The sequence below is a fragment of the Betta splendens genome, chromosome 7, assembly GCF_900634795.4.
Source record: "Betta splendens chromosome 7, fBetSpl5.4, whole genome shotgun sequence".
In the NCBI taxonomy this organism is placed as follows: Eukaryota; Metazoa; Chordata; class Actinopteri; order Anabantiformes; family Osphronemidae; genus Betta; species Betta splendens.
Genome location: NC_040887.2, coordinates 3,865,859 through 3,890,032, shown reverse-complemented (window position 1 = coordinate 3,890,032; position 24,174 = coordinate 3,865,859). Strand labels below are relative to the sequence as shown.

The 24,174-nt window shown below is 48.3% G+C and overlaps 3 protein-coding genes across 3 annotated transcripts in view; 1 reads left to right on the top strand and 2 right to left on the bottom strand.

Annotated features, from left to right (window-relative positions):
* Positions 1-574: 574 nt before the first annotated feature.
* LOC114858878 (adenosine receptor A1-like) lies at positions 575-2,454 on the bottom strand. Its single transcript, XM_029156537.3, has 3 exons — positions 1,958-2,454; positions 1,422-1,870; positions 575-1,317 (listed from the first exon to the last, which is right to left on the bottom strand). The coding sequence occupies exons 1-3, from the start codon at positions 2,293-2,295 to the stop codon at positions 1,097-1,099; spliced, it is 1,008 nt and encodes a 335-aa protein (XP_029012370.1). The 5' UTR covers positions 2,296-2,454; the 3' UTR covers positions 575-1,096.
* A 1,033-nt stretch (positions 2,455-3,487) lies between these two features.
* LOC114858682 (transcription factor Spi-B-like) lies at positions 3,488-6,129 on the bottom strand. The gene is made up of 6 exons (XM_029156179.2): positions 5,856-6,129; positions 5,721-5,755; positions 4,795-5,008; positions 4,603-4,718; positions 4,358-4,514; positions 3,488-4,237 (listed from the first exon to the last, which is right to left on the bottom strand). The coding sequence occupies exons 2-6, from the start codon at positions 5,739-5,741 to the stop codon at positions 3,930-3,932; spliced, it is 816 nt and encodes a 271-aa protein (XP_029012012.2). The 5' UTR covers positions 5,742-5,755; positions 5,856-6,129; the 3' UTR covers positions 3,488-3,929.
* Positions 6,130-16,289: 10,160 nt separating this feature from the next.
* Positions 16,290-24,174, top strand: part of LOC114858951 (leucine-rich repeat-containing G-protein coupled receptor 6) — a 29,927-nt gene continuing 22,042 nt past the window's right edge. Inside the window, exon 1 of the mRNA XM_029156716.3 lies at positions 16,290-16,841. Within this exon, the coding sequence (XP_029012549.1) occupies positions 16,642-16,841 (200 nt within the window). The 5' untranslated portion in view covers positions 16,290-16,641. The remainder of the gene's footprint in view (positions 16,842-24,174) is intronic.

Below are 24,174 nucleotides of genomic sequence, written 5' to 3'. Positions count from 1 at the left end.
TCAGTGCCAACATGCAAAATCTCGGAGGGTCTTCTTTTGTTAAGAAGTGATAAACGTTGCTCCACATCTTGACAGTGGAAGACCTGTTGCCATGAAGCACAAGCAGTTTTCTGCCATAAGTCTTGATTTAGAACTGTTTCCAGGAACCGATCGCTCCTCACAGACAAAACTGAAAGTACTGTGCATTCTGAAAACACTAGTTGATTAAGATAACCCTGTGTCTGTCTTTCTATGTGCCGTTGCAGGACTTAGACGCTTGAAGATGTCTGGTGCTAAAGCAGCGTGGATGCTGTCCTTGGGGCTGAGGTAGTAGATTGAATAGTTGTGGGGTTGCTTGACCTCTTTCTGAGATAACTATACAATCTACTGTCTTTCCCAAGGAGACAGCTGAGTCAGCCACTCGCCGACTGTCATCTCCTCGTCAGCGATCGCGTCGTCCTCTCAGAGCAACAGTCTGACTTCATTTACTGTAAAAAAGCACTGCTTTCTGCTGTAGCAGGACAATTAGTTATGGAAGTAACGTCGTATTTGATTTGGACTCTGTCAGGGTGAGGTAGTAGGTTGTATAGTTTGGTGGGTGGGATCACACCCCGCTCAGGTGATAACTATACAGTCTATTGCCTTCCCTGAGGAGCTCATATTCTCAAGGCAAGTCAACCTTTATTCTCAGATATTACTCATTACAATACAAAAGTTTAAGTACTGTATCTGCTGTGTGTGCACTGAAGGACTGATGCTGAATTTATTGAATTTGTCTGCAATGTACTCCAATGATTTATATATTTTAATAAAGTCAGACTTGCCTGAAATAAGTTGCATAAAAAAATCAGTGAAAGAGGTCTTGCTGTTGTTTGTTCATCATCGACATTGTGATGCTTTGAAGGTTTGAGCTCAGCAGCTGTTGTTGTGCTTGTTAGTGTAGAGTACCCTCTAGTGGAGACACTCAAGATCGCTTTAATATCTTGTGTAAGTCATAAGCGGGCATTTCACAATTTCAGGAAAGCACTGGCGGCCTGTGTAAGTGTCTGCAGTGAAGCTGTAAATGTTTGTTGGACAAGTTGCGTAAAATTCAGCAAAGTCCCGTAAGTGACACCTCTTAAATCCTGATCCTGTTGCTTTCACCTCCTGGTCCACGTGCCTCTGTGTGATTGGCTTGTCTGCCTGCTATTGATTGCTGAACTTGCTTGTCCCTATGGCAACAGCTTAGTCTCACGAAGACGGGCCTCCATATCTGCCTGTAGGCCTGGCGGATCTTTGGGATGCGACAGGCGTAGACCACGGGGTTGACGGCTGAGTTGGCGTGAGACAGGAGGATACCTGGAAAACATACGTCGGATCTGCTCTTACAGCATATTCAGACCTGTTCAGGTGCTGGAGCTGAACCAGCTGTCTTTAACAAACACAGCCTGAGCAGTTATTACCTGCGTAAAGCGTTGACTGCGTGACAGCTTGGGGGCCGTAAAACAGAAGCAGGCAGTTTATCAGGTGCAGGGGAATCCAGCAGATGGCGAACAACACGAGGACCAGGGCCAGGGAGCAGGCCAGCCTCCGCTCCCTGAGCAGCGGGGCCCGAGTCTGGGGGTAGCTCTCCTTCAGGCGCCGCTGCAGGCTCCAGAAGAGTCGCACGTAGAGGAGGATCATGACCAGCAGAGGTGCCATGACGCATCCCAGGAAGTTGAAGTAGACCATGAAGGGGAGCGATACGACCGAGAGGAAGGTGCACGTGGAGGGAGATGAGGACGAATTGGTGGAGTTGTAGGAGGAGGGGTTGCGCCAGCCGAAGAGAGGTGTGAAGCCCAGTAAACAGGAAAGCATCCAGCACACGCACACGGCCAGCCAGGTGCGCCTCTGTGTGGCCAGAGCTTTGTATCTGACAACGCAGCAACCGAGAGAGAGAGAGAGAGACGTGCTGTGAACATGTTCCTCAGCAGCATTCCTACCTCAGAGCTCAAATCACCTCAGTGGTGTGTGCAACCGCAGGTATCTGTCCACAGCGATGCACAGCAGGGACAGGACAGAGGCCTGTGTCAGCACCAGCACCACGCAGCTGAGCAGCAGGCACAGGTCCGGGGTCAGGCTCGCCCAGCCGTCCAGCAGAACCGCCAGAGGAACGGCGGCCACCCCCACGAGGAGGTCCGCCACCGCCAAGGACACCAGGAAGCAGAAGGTCGGCTCGCGGAGAGAGTCCCGGATCCCCACACACACCGCACACACGACCAGCACGTTACCAAGGCAACACGCCGCGGCAACCAGCGCTTCCAGTGCCGTGTAGGCTACCCAGCTCCAATCAGCCATCACAGGGAAGGAGAGGAAACGCGCGGGAGCCGTGAGGTGCGATGGGGCCGGCCTTCTGCAGCGGACAGGTGAGGCTAATCCCACACAGCAGCGAACGCCAGCATGATCCTGAGCCCGTTGGCGATTTCAGCTCTTCAGCATCGAATGAGCAGGAAAGCATCGAGGAGTGTTTATATGCAAACATGTACGCGCTAGGCATGAACTCCACAGAGACGCCAGCTGCACCTCATCAGTGAGTGAGGAATCTTCACTTTTCAGGGCTTCTGCAAAATAAAAAGGGGAGGACTTCTGGAAAATAAAATTACACATCATTCCATGTTTGTATTCATGCTCCCACCTGCTTTGCTCTTTTCTACCGTGGATGATTGATACCAATGACAAATAAAATTTGAATTAGATTTTAATTCAAATCCAAGTTAAAGCTTTCACAGCTGGGAACCGGAAAGTAACAGAAATAAAGTAGTGGTTATATGAAAGAGCTCAAGTCCAGCTACAGGTAACCACATAAGTAACCACACAAGTATCACACATTCCAAACAAATGTGTGACGTCCCCAGATCTGTGGAATTTAGTTTAAAAAATTAGTCATGTTCCATGTTCAAGATAATCAAATGTAAATATATTTATTCATTAAAAAAACAAACACTTCAATAAAACTATAAAACTCAAAACTGAATACCTGCGTTGCTTTAAGGGACAGTATGTTATTCATGTTCAGAAGTGACTGTACTGTGGTGTGTTTTGAATATTGAAAGTGATGAATGTTATGTAACTCGCTCTATTGTTTGTTTTTTACCATATTTGTGTATGACACCATATGAACATTACAGTCATTTACATTGGCAAATTCACACAAGACAGTAAATATTCATCTGAAATGCGTGTGTGTGTGTGTGTGTGTGTGTGTGTGTGTGTGTGTGTGTGTGTGTGTGTGTGTGTGTGTGTGTGTGTGTGTGTGTGAAGAGACTTTTTTTAGATGTTACTGATTAACAGATTAACAGGCGTGTTTTACTGGAGTGCATGCTTACTTTGCATACAGGCTGTGTGTGTGTGTGTGTGTGTGTGTGTGTGTGTGTGTGTGTGTGTGTGTGTGTGTGTGTGTGTGTGTGTGTGTGTGTGTGTGTGTTTGCCCTGCTGATATGCACCGTACAGTATATCTTTGTTCAGGCAGATATGCAAAATGTATCAGGTATTCTGAAAATATTTTCTGATTTATTTAATCTCAAAAAAGATCAGAAACAGATCATATTAACACAAGAAATGTCAAGATGAACTCTCATATCTGTACTACAGAATCACAACAACACATAAAGTCTGAAATCTACATTTTTCTTAACTTGAAGCAATAAACTGCTACTTATAAAGTAGATATTATCTGACAACCTTTGAGATTTACATCCTTTTTTAAAGCCATTGGACCCTTCACATGTTTCTTATGAAGTGAGTTCCTGCCCCATAGATGTGCCAACTCCAGGCCTGACCTCTAGTATCACATCTGGCTCCTAAATACTCAGTATTGATTTATCTGTACAGAACAAGCTACAGAAGCAGAGTCAGCTGAGACGACATGGAGGCTACGCACAATCGCCTCGAGTGTCCACTCCGACGCTTGGGTGCGTGCATCACGGCGCCTGCTACGCCATGTTGGAGTCTCCCTGGAGGCCTCTCAGTGTCTTCTCATTGAACTGGTATGTCAGCTTCCGCTTCACCTTCTGAATCTCGCCGGTGCGTGAGTAGTTCCTCAGAGCCCGTGCCATCTTCTGATAGGTCATGGGCTTGCGGTTCCCCTTCCGCCGGCCCCACAGCTGGGCCAGGCGCTCCTTGTTTTGGGAGGAGAACTGAAAGGTGCCAGTGGAGGAGTGGACCCACCAAATGCAGCTCTTCATTGACGGCGTCTGCAGCATCTCAAACAGGAACTGGAACAACCGCTCCTTCCGCTTTCCTGCCAAGGAGGAAGGGGATGTGATCACGGTGGTTTATACTGTACATGCACGTGGGCTGGACAGCATCGGGCTAAAGGTCTGTTAGCATATGATGAGTGCATGTGTGGTTGTGTTGCTACCTGACAACGGGGCGAGCGGCAGAGGGTGTCTGTCCTCCCTGCCTCCTCTATCAGACAGTGGTGACGGGGAGTCTTCATATTCTTGGTACTGAGAGCTACTGGACTGTGAGTCTGAGTCAATGTATGCAGGTACCTCATAGGAATATGCAATATGGTCCTAAAGAACCACATATAAACGTGTTAGTCATTTACAGGTCTTCATAATGTGATGTTGTATTTTGTATTATATCAAATGGTGAACTCACCCACTGGTTGTCATGGGAACTAGGCCAGGCTGAAGGTAGAGCTTGCCCCTCAAATTCACTTGATGGTTGGGAACCATAGTGCCACTCATACGCATGCTGGCCTGACCAGCTGTTCTCTGAGAGACAGGTGAAAGGCAGAGTTAGACGACCCACACAGGAACAGGAAAGCGTCAGCATCCTCATCCCACCGACCGATGATCCGGGTGTCGTGTCTGGAGTGTGAGTGCGTTTGATGGCCCACGGAGGCTGGGGGCGATGCAGGCGTGTGCGCAGGCTGGACCTCCAGCGAATGCTCCTGCAGGTACTCCTCGATGACCTCGAGGTCCACCTCAGGGCAGGAGGAGTGGGCCGCTCCGCTCCAGGCTCCTCGACCTCCGCTCAGCCTGATCTCGTTCACGTACGATATCTGACAAGCACAAGACGGCAGAGTTCAGATATGACCCACCCTCGGAGCCCAGTGTTTCTACTAAGGGATGCTCTGAACCAGGTGTGGCAGTTGTTATGTCATGTCAGTCATAGCCTGAGGGCTGTAAACATCACTAACACACTTCGTTTGTCTTTTTGACATCCCACTGATGCGTTGCTGAGGCCTACTGACACTGATGCTATAAAGTAAATAAATGTCTGACAAAGACGTGAACAATAGGGATGCACTCACTCATCAATATTAAATGATCTTTAACTCATTTGTAAGGTATTAAACCGCAGACAGATGTGTTATAAATATAATATAGACTCCAACCATCTTCTTTATGAAGATGTATGAAGTGTAAGCTGATCCCAGCAGTGTGTGCTGGTGTTTTTGTCTTGGAAATGATCCAGATGAAAACACTGATCATGTGTAGTTTAGTTTGACTGGCAAATTTATGCAAGTGTTTATGTGTTTAGCTGCACAGATAACAGTGTAGTTAGGTTCTCACACATGAGCCTGTCTCCTTCGCCTACGTATACAGTTACAGTGTAACTGTATACGTAGGCGAAGGAGACAGGTATCAATCAAATTAACCAGGACATGGAATTTAGAAATGAAAACATTTCTTCTCTTTATGGCATGAAAAATAATTTAAACTTGAAAAATGCGACGACCAAATATTAACAAAACAGTAAATCACACTCACCGTCTCCATTTCTGACAGCATATTTTAAGGACAATCTAGAAAGCAAAAAAAACAACAACACCGTGATGAGACGCCGGCAAGCAAAGGGCATGAACGGAGAAGTGAAAGAAAGTGTCTCAAACTTCTGTAACTCACAGCGGCTGAGCGTCAGGCATATGATGAAAAAGGTTTAAGTCCTGGTTCTAGTCCAGTGAGAGCTGGAGGGTGGAGACATGAGTGTCAGGCTCACCTGTGTGATGCTCCACCTGGATGTCAACTCTTATGTAGCCTTTGCAGGCGTTTGGCCAAGCCCCTGAGTGGGAGTGGCAGCAAACGTCTCCTATCACACAGTAACTGAAGCACACGCACAAATACAAACAAATGGGATGTGAAATAAAAGGGTTGAATAAACCAGTTACATGTTTGTGATGCGTCTTATCTCCACGTGGGGTACAATGTTTATGAATGACACAGGTCAGTTAAAAAGTAAACTTGTTTATCCTTTGTGAGACAACAGACACAACACATATATAAGTAGTTGTAAATAGGGTTCCTAAATAACTTCAGTGAACCTCCGGTAAAGTAATGACTTTGTTCGTCATAATCCATTATGGAGGTGTTGCATCAGACCCCAGGTGAGTAACACATGATATTTCTACTTTGCCTTTCGTTATAAGCTGCGGCAGCGTGTGTCACGTCTGTGCAAGTTCCTTTTTTTGTTTTTTTGAGCGTGCTATTAATTCAGACGTAGATTCCAGGAGGCGGCAGGCGCTGCAGTGCGTGTCTTCACAGCAGGGCGTGTGTCGCTGAGGGTTTCCCCCACAGCGCGTCTGAGACTCACGCTAAAGTAAAGCAGCGTGGACCAGGCACAGTATCACGGTGTTGTATGGACTAAATAACGTCTTCAGCCTGCTCAGCAATGACATTTCATTTTAATAAACAGAGTCATGAAATAAGTTTTAAAGCACAAATAAACTGGTTAAGACGAAGACATTTGTCCGGATGAAAGTTCACATTGATGCCGGTGAACTGAAAGCTGCTCACCAGGAGTTTCCAGTAACAGTGGTTAAATGAGAACAGTTACAAAACACAGTTTGTATGGGAATGTCTGGTTCAACGCAGTGCATCCTTTTACTCATTCACGCTGCATGTAACCACAGGTGACACAGGTATTTGAGGCGTCATGAGCCGCTTCATAAGAAATCAGAGCGCAGCGCCGGCAGCCAACCACCTGGATCCATGATATATGAGGAGTAAGTGAAGGGAGAGGCAGCGCGTATTTACACACTGTATTTAATCTGTCCCATCTTCTCCACTGGATAAGGCATAAAACGCTTTCTACAGTTATGACATCAGCAACTTTACAGCTTGTCAACATTAAGCGTAGACATTCTTCAAATTGACATATTACTCCACTCTCTTTCAGCCCGCTAGTGAACGAGCAGAGGAGGAGGTCACAGAATGAGGCTTGAAGGAGCCAACACAAACACATCAAACAGCAAACAGGGACAGTGATTTTCTCCAGAGCCACAGGCTGGAAACCTGCAGCCTCCGCGAAGCTGCTCCACAAACACCTACACTCAGGGTTTGACTAATGAATCGAACTCTGAACGGGTTGCTTCACATCCATTTGAGTTCACATTAATTTGTGGTTTTGCAAGTGAGGACAGTAGCATTGAGGGGAAACCTGCTCAGCAAGAGGCAGAAATAACTTCCGTGAAGCATTAAGACTCTTTCCCGTAGCTGATGTGATGACGTCATCGACCCTATTAGCCCTCAGGATGCTAACTAGACGCATGCTGTGCAAAGTGGAAGTACAGTGTCTGTAAAATCCTTGACGCAACCATGTAGACAGTTTTCTTCCACTTTTAATGTGCTTGTAAAATAATATATATATTAATAATTTGAATAAGATCAGCACCAAAGCAAAAGCTAAACAATCTCTGTCCCATGAGGATCATTAGAGTTTACAAATGGTTACAATAGAACCTTTAATAAACATCTGTGCCTTCAGTAGTTGTAGAGTATATATTATAACGTATTTAATACATAAATAAGATAAAAGCTCTAACCAAATTCCCCACATGTCAACACAGATGGAAAGTGTTTCAGCAATATCTTCTTTAGTTCCATGACGGAACTCCACCTTCGTGCCAATCCATTCAAACCAGGTGTGGCAGTGGAAATTCATGCCTACTGCTTAATGAACTTCTTATTAAGTGACTGAATGCCCTTTGGACCAGAAGTGGAGGTGGATGTTGCAGTAAAAGCCTGTGGCTGCAGAAGCAGACGTGAAAAGGTGTAGTTGGTCGACTAGTAACCAAAACAAAACACTTGTTAGGAGTTGATAGACGCGTTCGGGAAAACCCTCGGCGACGGTTAGGATTCCCATAATCCAGGTTGCACCTGTACGTTTCAGACGAGGTGATAAGAGCAGAGAGACATTGGACCCTTGAAACGCTCAGAACGAGCCCAGTGAAACCTGTTCACTCAGCAGGTAGAAGAATGCAGCTAGTGTTTCTATCAGCCTTAGAAATGCCATTGATCCACCTTAGGAATGAGCCAGGAAGTCAGAGCTAAAATAAGACTGACCGTCTAAAAATAAACTGAAGGCAGTGAATGAAGGGGGGGGTGATGACGAGCGATCTTAAATTAGACTCAGATTATAAGAAACGTGTGGCAACAGATGTTTAGGACAAAAGAGCTTTGAACAACCAAGGGTGATGCAACAGCTACAACAAACTACACAGGCCATAACACACCACCACACACCATAAGGTGACCCCCGCTATCGTCTAACAGCCTCTCTGTGCGATCGGCCGTCCACCTGCATCACCTGAGTCACCAGAGATGCTCAGCAGCCGCCGGACGGCAGGTGGACGCGTGCACACACGCACGCTGACCATCGGCGGGCGCAGCGGCACGCCGCCTCCACACGGCTTCGCTGGGCTTATCAGCGCAGGCATCGGCTGCTGGTGAGGTAGTTGTTGTGTGCGCCGGCGTGTCCAGGTGTGGGGGGTTTACAGTTATAGCCGAACAACCCCCCCAGATCAGTGAGCGTACGCAAATCACCTGTACACATGCAGGTCGCTGGGAATTTCCCTAATGCTGAGACAGAACGGTGTGTGTGTGAGCGTGTGTGTGAGCGTGTGTGTGAGAGTGTGTGCGTGTGTGTGTGTGTGTGTGAGCGTGTGTGAGAGCAGAGTGTGCATGTATCAAGTGATGAGTGACAAAGCTGTAATCCCCCTTAAGCGAACGTTGGGCCTCATCCACTGAGGAACGACCAGAATCTGCGTGCGCATGGATTTAATTGCAGCGAATTCCGCTTCACACGCGCTCCTTTGTTTCACGTGCGAACGGAGCGGGACGCGTCCCTGCGGTAATTGTGGTAGACCCGGGCGACGATTTGAATGATTTAACAGTTTTAAGAACTGTTTGATGGTTACTCCCAACTGTCTCGCAGGTGAGGAGGCGGTTGGATCGCTGCGATGTTGGCAAATATGCAAAACATGAGGTTGACAAGGCGGCACCGTCTCCTCCATCACTTCTCTGTTGCCCCCACACGCGCACTCTGCACGTTGTCATGCTGTGATCATCCATGTTGCTGTTGCAGTGTGTGTGTGTGTGTGTGTGTGTGTGTTTGCAGCCCTGCGGCGTGTCCGCGCGCCACACGCGTGTCGCTGGCTGCACGGCAGGAAAGCCACGTTCATCACTCATATGGGAATGCTGGAGATAAGCAATGGGATTGGGAACTGCTGGGACTGCGCATTCCCACGGAGCTCCTGCAGCCTGCACTGCTACAATCTGTGGTCTCAGTAAACACTCATAAAGCACACGCACACAGACGCGCTCTTATCGGAATAACACATAAACGCGGAGGTGAAGACTGAACATAAATCATCCCTTTTCACAGTAAGATAAGACAAAGGGCCGAGCTCCATTTTATCTGAGCTCTGAGGATGAAATGAATGTTTCCACCTCGCCTCCAAAGGCGCGTGATGAGCTCGGAGCAGAGGAAAGCTGCAGCGAGCGACGCCAGCTCCACGGCAGCGCTGGCTGAAGTCGACACCTCCACTGCACAGCTGCCGTCCCGAAGGAGGGGGTTGAAAACAATAGCTGTCTCTTCTATTCTCCCACATCTGAACTGGTCGCCTCATTAGCAAAAGATGCGCAACATCTGTGTGGTTTCATGCTGTCTTACTTTAGGATGGAGTGGAATCTTCACAGAGGAAGAAACGACGATTTGCTGACAAATATTGTACTTTACTGCTGTTAAACTGTCAGCTGGCGTCAGGGCCGTCCCATAATTAGAATGATTGTAAATATGTGTGAAAACTAGTACAGAACAGTGATTAAAAATAGCAATAACCCACTGCAGCCACTTTATGGCAGGTGCACCTGCACAAACTGAGGCAATCCATCACAGCAGCTGACGTTCATCTTACAAACAGAGAAATTATGAGCTTGTAAAGGACGAACTCATTGCATCGCTGCTGAACATGTTTTGGTCAAAGGTCAAAAGTCGAAAAGCCTGAACGATGGATGATGCATGAGACCTGCACATATTTGTATATAATGCTCATCTTAGCATCTCTCTGTGCTATGCTGCTGTGTATTCTCAGCTGGCCGACCTCGGACACTTCCTCATTCACCCACAGATTTCAGCGGTGTCACTAGTTATTACACAAAGTCATCCAGCACCTGTGAGAAAAAGGCTGCTATACTGTATGATTGAAGCAAGGTTTGTCTGAGAATGTTAGGATGTGCGGTTCCTGCGGGGGAGTTGCCAAGAAAGGAAGTGAGGTGTGTATTAGGATGAGAGAGAGGATCCGATAAAGAGACTGAGGCCTGAGGTTGATTCATGGAATAACTGCTGGATCGTCACAGAGGCATTCAGATGTCAAAAACCAGACAATAAAAATCAACTACGTTTTTCAGGAAAGAAAATGAACTGGAACACGTCAGAAGAGTTAAGGGTCACGTAAGTTCACTCCTCTAGTGTGTGAAGTTGAACAAAAGAAGAAACACAAATCATGTCCTGGGAAATAATTATTAGTGGAGGAGGAAAAATCCAAAAGGGATATATCACCACAATACACTGAACTATTACATGTGACGAATGTTGAATCCATGGAAACTACATCCAGTTGGGTTTTTCAGCTGTTATTTCTGCACCTTTAGGGCCGTCCACCAGCGTCTGGCTGCTCCGTCAGCGCTACGGTTAGTCCGACGGCCGTAACATCATGGGAGGCGAAAGGCTTCCTCTTTCCAGAGAAAACCAGCTCATTGTCTCAGACACTACTGGATATTTAGCACTTCTTCTTTGTAGAAGTCATCAAAAGCGGAGGCCAGACTGAGTCACAGGCCGTTTGTGTTCATGGGAACGTGAGGCGCTGGGGTTTGAGTCATTGTGCTGAAGGTGCAATTACAAAATGAATGAATGTTTCAAAGCTGGAAACTGGACGAATAACTTATAATAATATGTGCATATTTTAACACTGGACCACAGTGGTTTATTAATCATAAAAGTGGTTCGTGGCTCATTTCAGTTTATTCATAAAACACCGATCTATAACTTCTCAAGGCACCTTCAGAAATGCAACTGTACAGAACTTGTCATAGAATTAAAACCCAGATGCACCTGTGTCTGTCATTCCAGTGCTCTGTGTTTCTACAGAAGGTCAGTACTACGTGCTGGGTGTTGTCAAGGGCCATCATGCATTACAACAACACACCCACTGGAAGCACCAGCCCTGACATCATCAGGTGATGGAGTGAAGTGTGTCCTTTTCTTCCAGGGCCCTGTCCTCGTACGTGACCTGATAATAACACAGTCATTAGTTTGCTGTTAGTTGTTTTCAGTTTCATGTCATTTATTTCTATCCTCAGCTTGAGAACTAGTGATCTGTGACGTCTGCGATGAAGTGAAGATGGCGCATACACTGGTTCATACAGTGTATTTAACGTCCACCAAACAGGAAAAGTAAATGACGTGTCAGATGTCTGAAATCCAACTGCATATTATGGGACATTTCACAGTTTAGTGGCTCCTTGTTGCCATCAGCTGGTTGTTTACTTCCTGACCTGCTACAGAGCAATGAGTTCTGCCTGCTGGCTGAAGATGGAGCCATTTTACCACCTAATACAGACCTCAACACTGGTAACACGCTCTCAGTGATAAGTGCCTCATTCTGTTTTAATAGCTGCCGTCATGTAGTTTTACAGTGATTAGTGATGCTGCTGTGAATCCTGTGATGAGGCTTCTCTCATTTAACCGTGTTGACAATCCTCACAGCTCTGTCTGGGTTTTGCATGGATGCATCTCTATGAAGTCAACATTCCCCGTCAGCCTCCTTCCACACGAACGCAGCCGATATCGTCACGTAGAGCCGGGTTTGACTACAAAGACGACACGCGCGTCTGTCACCCTGCGTGCAGGCGAGCACATGCACGCACACGTACGCACACACACACACACACACACACACACACACACACACACACACACACACACACACACACACACACACACACACACACACACACACACACACACACACTCAAAGGAACTTTGAGCCACATGAAGGAGAATGAGTCGGCAGACTTCATTTTGAGCCCAGTCAGATTTTACAGCTAGTTTTATTGTGCAGGTGTAACAGTTACACAGGCAGATGCACCCACGCGGTGGAAAAACACCCCTTCCCCTGATTGCAGCGCCGGTGGCACTGCTCAGAATAGCATCAAACAGAGTGGAGCGCCTCTGTGCAAGTGTGCAGGTGTGGACCTGTCCGCTCCACTCGGCCTCCTTCACCATGTTCCCCTCGTTCATCACGCTGACACTGCAGTGAAAACAAGCGGAGCGGAGGAAAACACACACGGGACAAGAAAGCTTTGTGCCGCTACTTCAGTAAATGCTGCGTCAGACGCATCCGGAACACTTTAAAATGATGCATCCGTGCATTTTAAGAAGAATCATTTAGCTGGAAAACTCTTCCTGATGATCAGTGTTCAGTGAAGCAGTGCACACACGGCGCCCTCTTATGTTCACCTGTCGCCACTGCACCTTAATGTTTGCCTTTGAAATGTCTAATGATGTTTTCTGTTTCCTTCGGCATTTACTACGCTGATTTAAACATTACTGAGCTCTTGAATCTCCTTGTTCAGCTCTTCTTTCTTACTTATTTCATTCAGACGTCTATTGTGTCACATTCACCCAGCGACCCGTGCATCCTCATGCCCTTCTCTCCCTCCTCTGCTGCTTCTTTCATTCGCTCCTTTTCCTTTCCTTTTGTACTGAGACGCAGAGAGGAAGAGGGGGACGGGGGAGGGACAGGTGAAGGGGGGGGGGGCGTTTCTTTTGTTGGCTTTCAGGTGGTTTCACATGAAAAGGCCAGAGTACACACCTAGGTTGCCGCCACTGGCGACCCCCGGTGTCTCGCTCGCTTCCGCTGAGTATACCTGAGTTAGCCTTCGAGCGCTTTAGAAAACGTCAGGCGTGCACGCGTGCAGACGCAAGCATGTGCAACAGCAGACACATGCAAGCGCACACACAAAGCACAGCCCACGTTTGAGCCAAAGCTTGAAATGCTGAGCTGCAGGTACTGTACTGTAGGTGTTGGATATTTGGTGAAGAGGCAGGAGAGTTTGGGTGGAGCAGAGGATGTAAGATGTGGGTGAGGCGGCGAGATGGGATGGATGTGTGTGTGTGTGTGTGTGTGTGTGTGTGTGTGTGTGTGTGTGTGTGTGTGTGTGTGTGTGTGTGTGTGTGTGTGTGTGTGTGTGTGTTGGCTGGGGCTTGATTGCACGGCTACTTTCTCTGTTCTCCCCCTGAATGGACTCTTCTTGCTGGGGAGCTCAGGTAGCCTGTGTGTGTGTGTGTGTGTGTGTGTGTGTGTGTGTGTGTGTGTGTGTGTGTGTGTGTGTGTGTGTGTGCTTTCCCCAGGTAGACCACGCTGAGTGCTCTCAAGTTAGTGTCAGGTGTCAGGCAGCTACTTGTCTTTGTGTCTTCAAGGCTGCCGTTGCTTGGATAGTGTTTACAGCCCAGGGAGCGCGGCAGAGAGGAGGCGGTCGGGGGGAGGGAGCGCCGGCTTTGATCTGCTGTGGACTGTTTGATAGCGTGCGTTCAAGTGAAGCGCGAGTGTGAGAGCGAGGAGTTTGATGTGTGAAGGAGTGCGTTGGAGAAATGCTTCTAACTAAGGAGAAAACTGTACATTGTTGCCACACAGCAGCCTGGACACACACACACACACACACACACACACACACACACACACACACACACACACACACACACACACACACACACACACACCAGGACTGACTTTCAACTCACTCAGCACATGTCAGTGAGTTGAGTGCATGGTCCAGTAGTTGGGATGTGCCAGTGTGGAGCCTCATACACTTAAATAGGTGAATCTACTGATTTGATTTAACTACTTACTAAAACCTGCATTTTCTGACCCAAAACACTGAATTAGACTCAGAGACTCGCTTTCAGCCCTGAAGACATCCATCACATTAACCACTGTACGTCAGAACAGGTGCAGTCAGTAAAAAAAGGTACAGCCTCCAAATGCCGTGTGCTTATTTATGACGAATAAGTGGGAATAGATGAGCAGAGAGACAGGCAGTAGACCAGACACGCAGGCTTTAGCATTAGGTGTGTTTTAGGGCTCCCCTCAGGCGAGAGCATTAGTAGACGAGGGGCCGAGAGGTGGGGAGCGTGCAGGTGTATGAACAGCATGTACAGTACGCGGCCATGGGAGTAACTGTGTGCTGTACGTACAGTGAGCGTCCCAGTCCCATGAGGCGCAGACATATCATCGCAAAACAAATCATGCAGCATAAAGCGACAATAGACAGAGGAAGCAACAACAGACGTTGGACTACAAAGACAGAAAAGAGAGAGAGAGAGAGAGAGAGCGGGCAAGCGAGCGAGCGTGAGAGACTATGTGAAGAACAGTTCTGAAAGAGTTTTTGTGGGGCCATAACAAAGGGCCCTCAGAAAACACAGTGGCATCGGAATGTTAATTAATTAATGGCAAACTATTCAGTCCTCGGAGAACGGTGGAGGAAGAAAGACAGAGGAGCCAGAGGAGCAGACGGAGTCAAGCCGGGTGTAAAGACATTTATTTGTGTAGCATTACAGTATATTCCTACTCAGCCATGCATTTTAAAGTGCTGCTGTAGGATTTGTGTGTCATAAACGTCTATATCGCTGCTTTGTTCTGGTGTCGCATGTCGCATTCTGCCGCTTTCCAGGAACGGCCCAAAGCTGCCTTGTTTTCCACATTAACTGTGGCCCGGTGAGTTTGCAACGATCCGATTCAGGGTTCGAAGACAGGTTTACGAGTCGGAGTGTGTGTCAGATTTGATCAAGCGCTGGAAGAGCATCTAATCCCTTTCTTAATATATAAAAATGATGAGGTGTCTAATGTCTACCAAGCTTCACAAAAAATTCAAATGCGTCACAAGCTGTTATAGTTTTTATTGTAGTGCATTGCTTCAATGGAAAAATTTATTATACCCCCTCCAGGCTGCAGAGTTTACTGGTAAGTACTTGCCGAAAGAAACACCTGAAATCGAACAAAAGGACAGAAAAGAGTTGGTGCAACTTTGAATAACAAGCCAATTTTTCTTACTTTGATATCTTATAATTACAAAATGCATCATTAGACCGTTACGCAACATCCTGCGCATACAGGTGCACAAGGAAAGGCGGGTTGTGCAACGCCAGGCCACAATATACACTTACGGCCCAAAGTCTAATTTTACAGCACCACGGTCCCGCTGTTTATTGGCCCCTTATTGACTCACAAAAAGCACAGGTCCAATTTGTAATATAACGTCAGCCATGTGCCGAGAACCAGAAAGGGGAGTCAGATCAGATTAGGTTCAAGATTATGTGGAAAAAGTCGCAGTGAGCACAGATACGCTGTGAAATACAGATAGGCATTAGCCTGAGGCAGCTGACACTTCTTCACAAATCCACACTCTTCTCTCTATAGACCCGAGTGTTCGCATGTGAAATGGATACGCAATCTCCTTAGCGCCAGTCACTCATAATCTGTTATTTACTGTGGGTGCACGCGTGTTTCTGTGCGCGTGTGCTCACGACATTCCAGCAGCAGAAACCTGAGAAGGTGTGACTTATGAGACCCCGGATTGTGCTCTTTCTGGGGACGGAGGGGTGCTGAAGTGTCAGAATTCCAATTTTCCCTAAACGCTCACACACCGCGACCCCGTGCGTCGCTCTCACGCAGCCGGACGCGCCGCGTCGCCTTCGTTCTCGTCCTCCGGGGCTCGTCTTTCCCGTAAACAAGGCCAGAAAAGGTCCCGCGAGGAAAACACATCTCGCCTCACCTCACTGTACTGTACAGCTAATCCCCTCTCCTGCCTCAAAATGAACATTCACTCCCTCTCTCTCTTTCTAGTGACGTCCGGGCAAAGTAAAACAGGGGGAAGGAAGAGAGGAAAAGAGAGGGAAGCGTTTGAGGATTTTTAGCCCCTCCTTTCCGGAGATTCTCCAGCCCATCCCTAAATTATGGGCCAATGAGGATGGCCCATTCACAACTCATGCGGTCCGTCTACAATAGGTAAGGGGGAGACACGGAGGGAGCAAGATATATATACAAGGAGAGACCGAGGAAGGGAGAAAGGGTGACTGCTGGGGGGGAGACAGACAGTGAGAGGTGAGACAGGAGAGGAACTGAGGGAACCCCTGAGAAAGTGAAGGCAGAAGGAAGAGATGAGACAGAACCTGTGACTGGGCCACTCACAGTGTGGAAAAGCTGCACAGAAGAAGCCAGTGAGGGTCTCCTGAGGCGAGACGGGGGACAGGCATCTACCCAGAGACGAGACACCGGCGGGGGGGGGGGGGAGGCACAGCGCGTGCCGGGACAGGAAAGCCTGTGGGTGCACACAGACAGGTGGAGCGGCAGACATGATGTCTGTGCTCGTACTCCTCTGCGTGGCCGCGGGGGTCTGGGGGCACGGCCCGGTCCAGGACAGACCGGGCTCAGCGGCGCCGCCGTGCCCGCCGCCGTGCCAGTGCGAGGACGACGGGATCTTCGTCATGGTGGACTGCTCCGAACTGGGACTATCGTCGGTTCCCGAGGACCTCAGTCCTCTCACCACCTACCTGTGAGTAACGCGCCACCGCCCGGAGGGGTCTCCTGTCAATGCATCGTCTCACCTCACCTGCGTTTCATCCTGAATCCTTCCTCTTGATCCCACTCATTTGTGTCTCCTGTCGTTGATGTAAAATGTGAGCGCACATCTTTCAGTGTTTTGGTTGAAAACCCCACTCACGCTGCTGAACGGTAGATTGAAGGAAGTAAAAGCAGACGGGACAGAGCAGCACCGCTATGCAGATGAAACGTGTCTGTGTATGAAAGTGTGTGTGTGTGTGTGTGTGTGTGTGTGTGTGTGTGTGTGTGTGTGTGTGTGTGTGTGTGTGTGTGTGTGTGTGTGAGCACAGTCTGATTTGGGCTTTAATCATCCTCTATGAGCCTCAGATGTATGGAGCTGCTTTATGATGACGTCTGTCTGAAGAACCAAGGGGCTATTTTGTCGAATGTTTTCCAGCGTTAGTGATTTTTGTCTGAGGCTTAGCTAGAACAAAACCTTGTTACTATTCATATTCATCAGTTATTTACTATATGGCTTGCAGAAGCAGCAGGAGAAGCCTTATATAATGTAAAAGGGCAGTTGTTCTGGCTCAGGGCCCGGTCTTTAAGCTGCTGAGGACAGACTGGAGACAGTGATAACAGAACCTGAAGTGATGGAGGTCGCGTCCAACAAACAGGTTGTGATCGAGCCGTTGCTCTGCAACTATTACACAAGTGGGCAGACGGAACACAGGCAAAGTGAGGACACATCAACAGTTTATGCGAGCACATAAACCTGATTTCTCCGACTGTCACGGGAGTCTGCGACGGCCAGATTTCACTGTGTTCCTATGAAAGTTAAAACACATGTAGGGTTTATAGTGGTGAAATATGGACCCTCGCTCCATCCAGGAATGATGCTACTTATGAGGACATCAGGTGGCTGGGGCAATGCTACACACACACACACACACACACACACACACACACACACACACACACACACACACACACACACACACACACACACACACACACACACACACACACACACACAGCATGAAGGGTGAATCAGAGCTTTGATTGGTTTGACTTCATCTACAATAAGAACACGATGACCCAAGACTCTCTCTGTGGAAATCTACATTGGTTTTACCTTATCCAGTACCACAACACACACACACACACACACACACACACACACACACACACACACACACACACACACACACACACACACACACACACACACACACACACACACAAACACACGAACACACACCGTTCCCTACAAACACAAGAGTAATTGTTCATTTCCCCTCGTTACCTAACGGTGGAACTGGACCAATTAGTGAGTTTGAGGGCTGATTTAGGAGAAGATAAATAAACTCAGCAACCAACCGCACGCGCGCGCGCACACACACACACACACGCACGCACGCACGCACGCGCACACACACACACACGCACACACAAAAAATGTGCATTACTGCAGAGAAGAGAAGCGAATGCAACAGCGGGAGATGCTGCAACAAATTAAGATATCGCACACAAGACTCACAGATTTGCTTTGCTGATAGAAATCACATCACACTCCCCTGTCTGACTCTGCCAACATAGATACACACACACAACCCAGCAGAGCAAGCTACAGTCTCTCATTTCATCTCTGAGCTTTAAAGGTTACAACAGCGCCGAGTCGGTCCAATCCCCACCAGGACATGTGGACCCGTCCAACGCACCCCGCTGCGCTGTGGCGGCTGGATTAGCCTCCAAGCACATACTGTAGGCTGCCGAGGTCACAGGGATTTGCTTGGGAACAGTCCACATTACAAACCGCATCTATTCAACGCTGTGAAAGTATATGACATCATTCAGCCGTGTCATCGGAGAGCTCTTCAAAGTCAGCAACTGTACATGCTATAGCGGCCGGGAGGGCGATCCAGGCAATGATTCACTCCATTATCTAGTGTTTATTTGCATGGCTGGACAACTCCACTCCATATAGTTAAACAGAGCATTATTACATCATAAGCAGGCAAAAGCATTTTGTCATAACAAAGGGGTGAGTGCAGGTTGACAGTGAAGATGAACTGGTCCACTGATGCTGTGAGCACCTCGGAGCCGAGCGGCTGGAGATTTACGGCAATAAACGTTTCTGTGGGCACCGCATGATGTGAGCTGTCATATGAGATACGTCTCTTTGATAACAGATTAGAGAGGACAGACGGTGCCCAAGGGTGAGCGTCAGCGAGTGTGCGTTGTATTCTATACACTGGGATCTGTGCTGCTTTATGCGTAGCTGCAAGCAGCCGTGGATTCGCGGCCGCACAATAAGGAGCTTGTGTGTCACAAGTGTGAGCTGACGGCACACTCACGAGTTCACTTTCCTCCTCAAAGGACCATACTGTACCTAATTCAAGCGAATATGCATGTTCACACGTCCTCCACATAAGGCAATCACGTCACAGAGATGTCAGGTGCCTCTGTTTAGACAGTTTCCTCACACACACTTGTGCGTAAGATGGAATGAGTGTGTGCACTTGTAGCGTATGTGAGTGTGGCTGGCCTGTGACTGGAGCCGGGCAGTGATTAGGTGATGCTTAGTGGTAGCGGTGGGTGCGGTGAACTTCTAACGGTGTTTTGGCCTCGGCCAGGAAACCGCAGCGAGCGCATTACCAGACGGAGAAAAAAACTAAGGCGTGTGTGTCTGTTTGTGTGCAAGTGTGCGTGTGAAGACCACCCAGACTGCTGAGGGCTTTCGTTTCTATCCAGTGGAGGTGAAGCAAGAACAATGAACAGAAAAGGGCTGCAAGACATGAAGGTGAGGATTAGAAATTGGTAAGAAAAGGAGATTTTGAGGACTTAGATTCCATTAGGTGAGCAAACACACACACTTTGTGTACATACACACGCCTGAGACAACATCCTGCCTCTGTGTGGTGGCTGTTACAGTCGTGTGCGTGTCATTTAGCCATTATGTTGATGGAATGATTCCTATCATGAGCGACCGGGGGTCGCACTGTAAACAGAGAGAGAGAGAGAGAGAAATAGAGAGAGAACTTGCAAAGGATGGAGGGGGTGGACGAACGGACATAAGAGAGGCTAGAACAGTGTGTGTGTGTGTGTGTGTGTGTGTGTGTGTGTGTGTGTGTGTGTGTGCCTCAGTAGAAGGCCTTGTATAGAGCAACTATCAGCTCCAGCATCAGTGTCCTGGCTCCAGACATCTATGGTAGCGCCCCACCTCAACTACACCCCTCTCCCTTCCACTATCTATCCATTCATCCTCCCCCATTCTCCTGTCCTCACCTGTTTGCTCTGGCCTGCGTTGAACAAGATCCTTACAGTGTGTGTGTGTGTGTGTGTGTGTGTGTGTGTGTGTGTGTGTGTGTGTGTGTGTGTGTGTGTGTGTAGAGGTGTTGAAGCTGGTCTTGCATCAATAACTGTAAATACATCCACTCAATGATGTGTAAAGTGCTCCTCATGAAAATTAATGTGTAAAGCTGTGCGCAGCCAAGTGAAAGAAGTGAAGCGTGTTGAAGCCAAATAAATGTTTTCAGCATGTGTGCATGTGTGTGACAATCCGTTCTGTGACAGAGGAGGATAAAGAAGCCATTTTCTTCCACTCCCTCCTTTTCTCTGCTTCATTTACCCCTTTGTTTCTTACTTCCTTCCCGCAAAATTGAAACGTTTGCCTCGACGTGTCAATTTCCAGCCTCCCTGGAGACGCTGCCCTGAACACCGGCAGAAGAACCCACTTCCGCCCGGTGCAAATGTGATATCTGTGCCAGGAGGGTGTTGGAGTAAATGGAGAGGCAGTCCGTGTCGGGTAGTGCTGGGGTCTGCGGTTTCCTGAGAGCGACCGGGGAGGCTTTTAAATGTCGCCCAGGGACAGACAGCAGGTAGACAGGTAGCGGACAACAATGCAAACAATGGCCATTCCCTCAGGAGCAGCGGCAGAGAAGACACAGAGGCCAGTGTGCTGCAGCGCTGCACATCCTGTCCTTTAGAAAAAAAGAGAAAGCAATCACGACACAGGATCGTAAAGAGAACCGGGACAGAGGAGGTGAAGATCGGGAAAGTGAGGTGCATTGTGTATGTGAATGCGCATGCATTCCCAACTAACCGACTAAACACAACAGTGCACAGTATTAGCTGGTGCCAACTGCCTGAATGTGTCACTGAGAATGTTTCTTGTGACAGACACTCAAAGCGAGTATGACACAGAGGCTCAGAATGTGCCCCCCGTGACGTGCGGTTTAGGGATGAAGGGCTGCTTCTGACTGGGAGGATTCAGAGCGCTTGCGTGGCCCAGATTCCTGTTCAGCCCCTTCCCAACCCTGAGAATCCATGGGAATGTTTGTGTGCATGTGTGTGAATGAATCTGTGCAAGTGCATCAGCCTCCTCTTATCCTCCACAGAGAAGCCATTGTCCTGTGCTGGGCCAGGCCACAGCAAATGCCCCTAACTGTCCTCATCTGCATCTGCACCCACGTGAGCTCATTCTTATCAGTATAGTAACAGGCAGCTAACGCAAGCGGCACTGATACTTCAGTGTTTCTGTTGAGTTTTAAAAATGCGGACGGATCCAAATTTAACCTTCACAGCTGTTTGCAGCCTCTTCTGCTGCAACTGAGGTTTCCACCACCTCTTAAAAATCATACCTCCTGACTTGTGTGTTACCATATTTGATATATTCCCAGATAAATTATTATCCATAGAATGAGATGTGTGAGAGCATCTCTGGGTTCGTCTGTCTGTCCCGTCTCTATCTATGAGATCGCTGGCCAGGCTCGATGACCTAAGTGGCCGGCAGTGTGCAGGTGATGACTAGTAGGAGCTAATGATACTTAATGTCTCCTCTAACAGTACACACACACACACACACACACACACACACACACACACACACACACACACACACACACACACACACACACACACACACACACACCGCTCACTCCCATGCACATACTGATTTAATGATGCTTAATGCACCGTCCAATCCCCCTGTGCAGCATCAAAGCATCCACCAGCATAGTTGCGATACAGCAACGTTAGCAGGGATTAGCTCAGGAGAATGGACCGCTGGGATGGGAGTTAGCTAAAGGGATCAGCGAGGCAATCCAAGGCACACTTAAATATTACACATGCAGACGCACACGCAGCGCAGGCCAACGCGGGTAACAGCACAGGAATGTCCAGAAAGCGGGAGATGGGATGGACAAAACAGACGAGGACAGGATGATAAAAGCTGTTTCAGGACGTTTAATTTTGGAGGGTTAAGTGAGCTGAATGCAAAAGCAGCAGTCAGGTCACTGATGGCACACGGCAATATAATATTACTTCTTGTTAAGACTTGACACAGGTGTATTTTCCATCTGCCGCTAAGGGAGGCTGCAGGGATTTGCCACTGCAGAGCTGTGCAACTGCAGCCAAGCTCACTCACGTCTCTCTTACATATCGGAGAACGAGCAAAAGAGCAAATCTGGACGTTTTACATGCGTGGCCGGAGGCCAAGCTAAAGCCCTGAAGCCGACGGCAGCCAAATGTCTTCACTGGTATGGGGTAAAATTTCATCAAGTGATTATCTAAGTTCACTTCTACACGGTGCCTGTATATACTGTTAAATATATGGAGCAAGGAGCTGATCCCAGATCTGCGAGTGCAGCAGCGGAGCGGGGCCGAGCCCTGAGCGGATTGGAGCAGGCGTCTAACTGGATCCAGTGTCCTCCTGTTGCTGCCATTCAACCAAATGAAGTCATAATAGAGCCTGACACTAATACTCATCGGGTTTCATTTACCGTTTTATCCACTGTTGAGAATCTGCTTTAAATCAGCGTGCAGGCAAAAACACCTGTGTAAGAAATACCTTCTCAGGATGTGAGGTGGGGGGGGGGGGGGGGTTGGGGGGGGGGAGTCGTGACCCCTTCCCCAGACAGCTCCGTGGCCGTGCCCTGTGTTTATGAGTCATTTCCTTTATGTAGGGTTAATTGTTAGCTTCAATTTAGAAAGAGGCTAAATGAAAAAGCTCTCCGCCACCTGTCATATCAAACGTATATGAAAGCCAGACGAAGTTCACGCGGCAAAGCAGCCGACTAGAGGACTCCTTCTGTCGTTCCAGGCTGCGTCCTGCCCACAACAGCTGCCGTCAGGCCAGTCCACATGTTGGAGTTGCTTGTATGTTGTATAGCACCGACTGTTCCAACACTTCCTGTTCCCTACTGAAGTGCTTGACCTTTCACCCCCTGTCTCGTGACAGGGTGCGTGTGCGTGGGAGGACAAAGAGCGCACATAGAGTGCGCACGTGCACGTGCACATGTACGTGCACGTGTGTGTGTGTACGCGCTATACCGGGGTATGAATAAGTCCCAGAGGGCGTGAATATGTTTCCCATGACATGGCCTCAGACTAAACAGCCGCTCTCTCCACCCAGACATCCGCCTGTCATTCTCCCCGCTAAACCGCAGCGAGCGGAAGAGCGCACAAAACATGGGAACACAAAAACACAGACGCATCTCCCTTCTCTGCAGCGTTATCTGCTCCCCTCTCCTCCTCCCTGCCTCTCTGTTTTCTCTGGCCTTTTGTGGCCGAGGCCTTCGTCGTCCAGGTGAAAGACTTCTTCTGGTCCTCCCTCCCTCACCCTTTGTCCCCCGTGAATGAGGGAAAGAAAGAATAAGAGAGGGAGAGATAAAGACAGAGTGCCTTTGGACACAAAGGGCAGTGAACCCCTCCCAGGAAGTCTGGGAGGGAGGGAGGGAGAAAAAAAACATCTTTGGAGGAAGGAGGAGGGAGGACATCATTGTGCCCTCCTTCCTGACTCTTTGTGTGTGTGTGCATGGTCATGTGTGACTGAGAGAAACTGAATGCCAAAGCAGTCAGTCTATTCAGATACAAAAAAGCAAACACACTTAGACCTCACCCTTACTCACAATACACACACACACACACACACACACACACACACTCAACCATTTAGGCCCTCTTCAAGGCGGTGCCTGAACATTGACTACCAGTTGCATTGTGTGGCATAAAAGATCCTCTTTCATCATAGCTTTAACTGTTTCAAAGCACTAAGCAGAGAGGATCAGACTGGTTGGATCCTAGTGAAGACATTACTGTCGTGTTGAAGCTGCCAAGGTGTGGCCCCGAACGCTGCTAAAGCACAACTCCTGCCCCGTGGGCAAAACTCTGCCTGTTGATTTCCACCAAAGATCTATTACTGTAATGTCGCTCACAGATAAGCCGCCTTCAAAGGCGCGGGGCTTACTGCTATTATTGGCTGTTTGCTTGGTAAGAGTCTCCACCTGAGCAGGAGGAAAAGACGGGCAAGAAGAAAGAGACGGAGCGGAGGAGGAGGTGAGAAG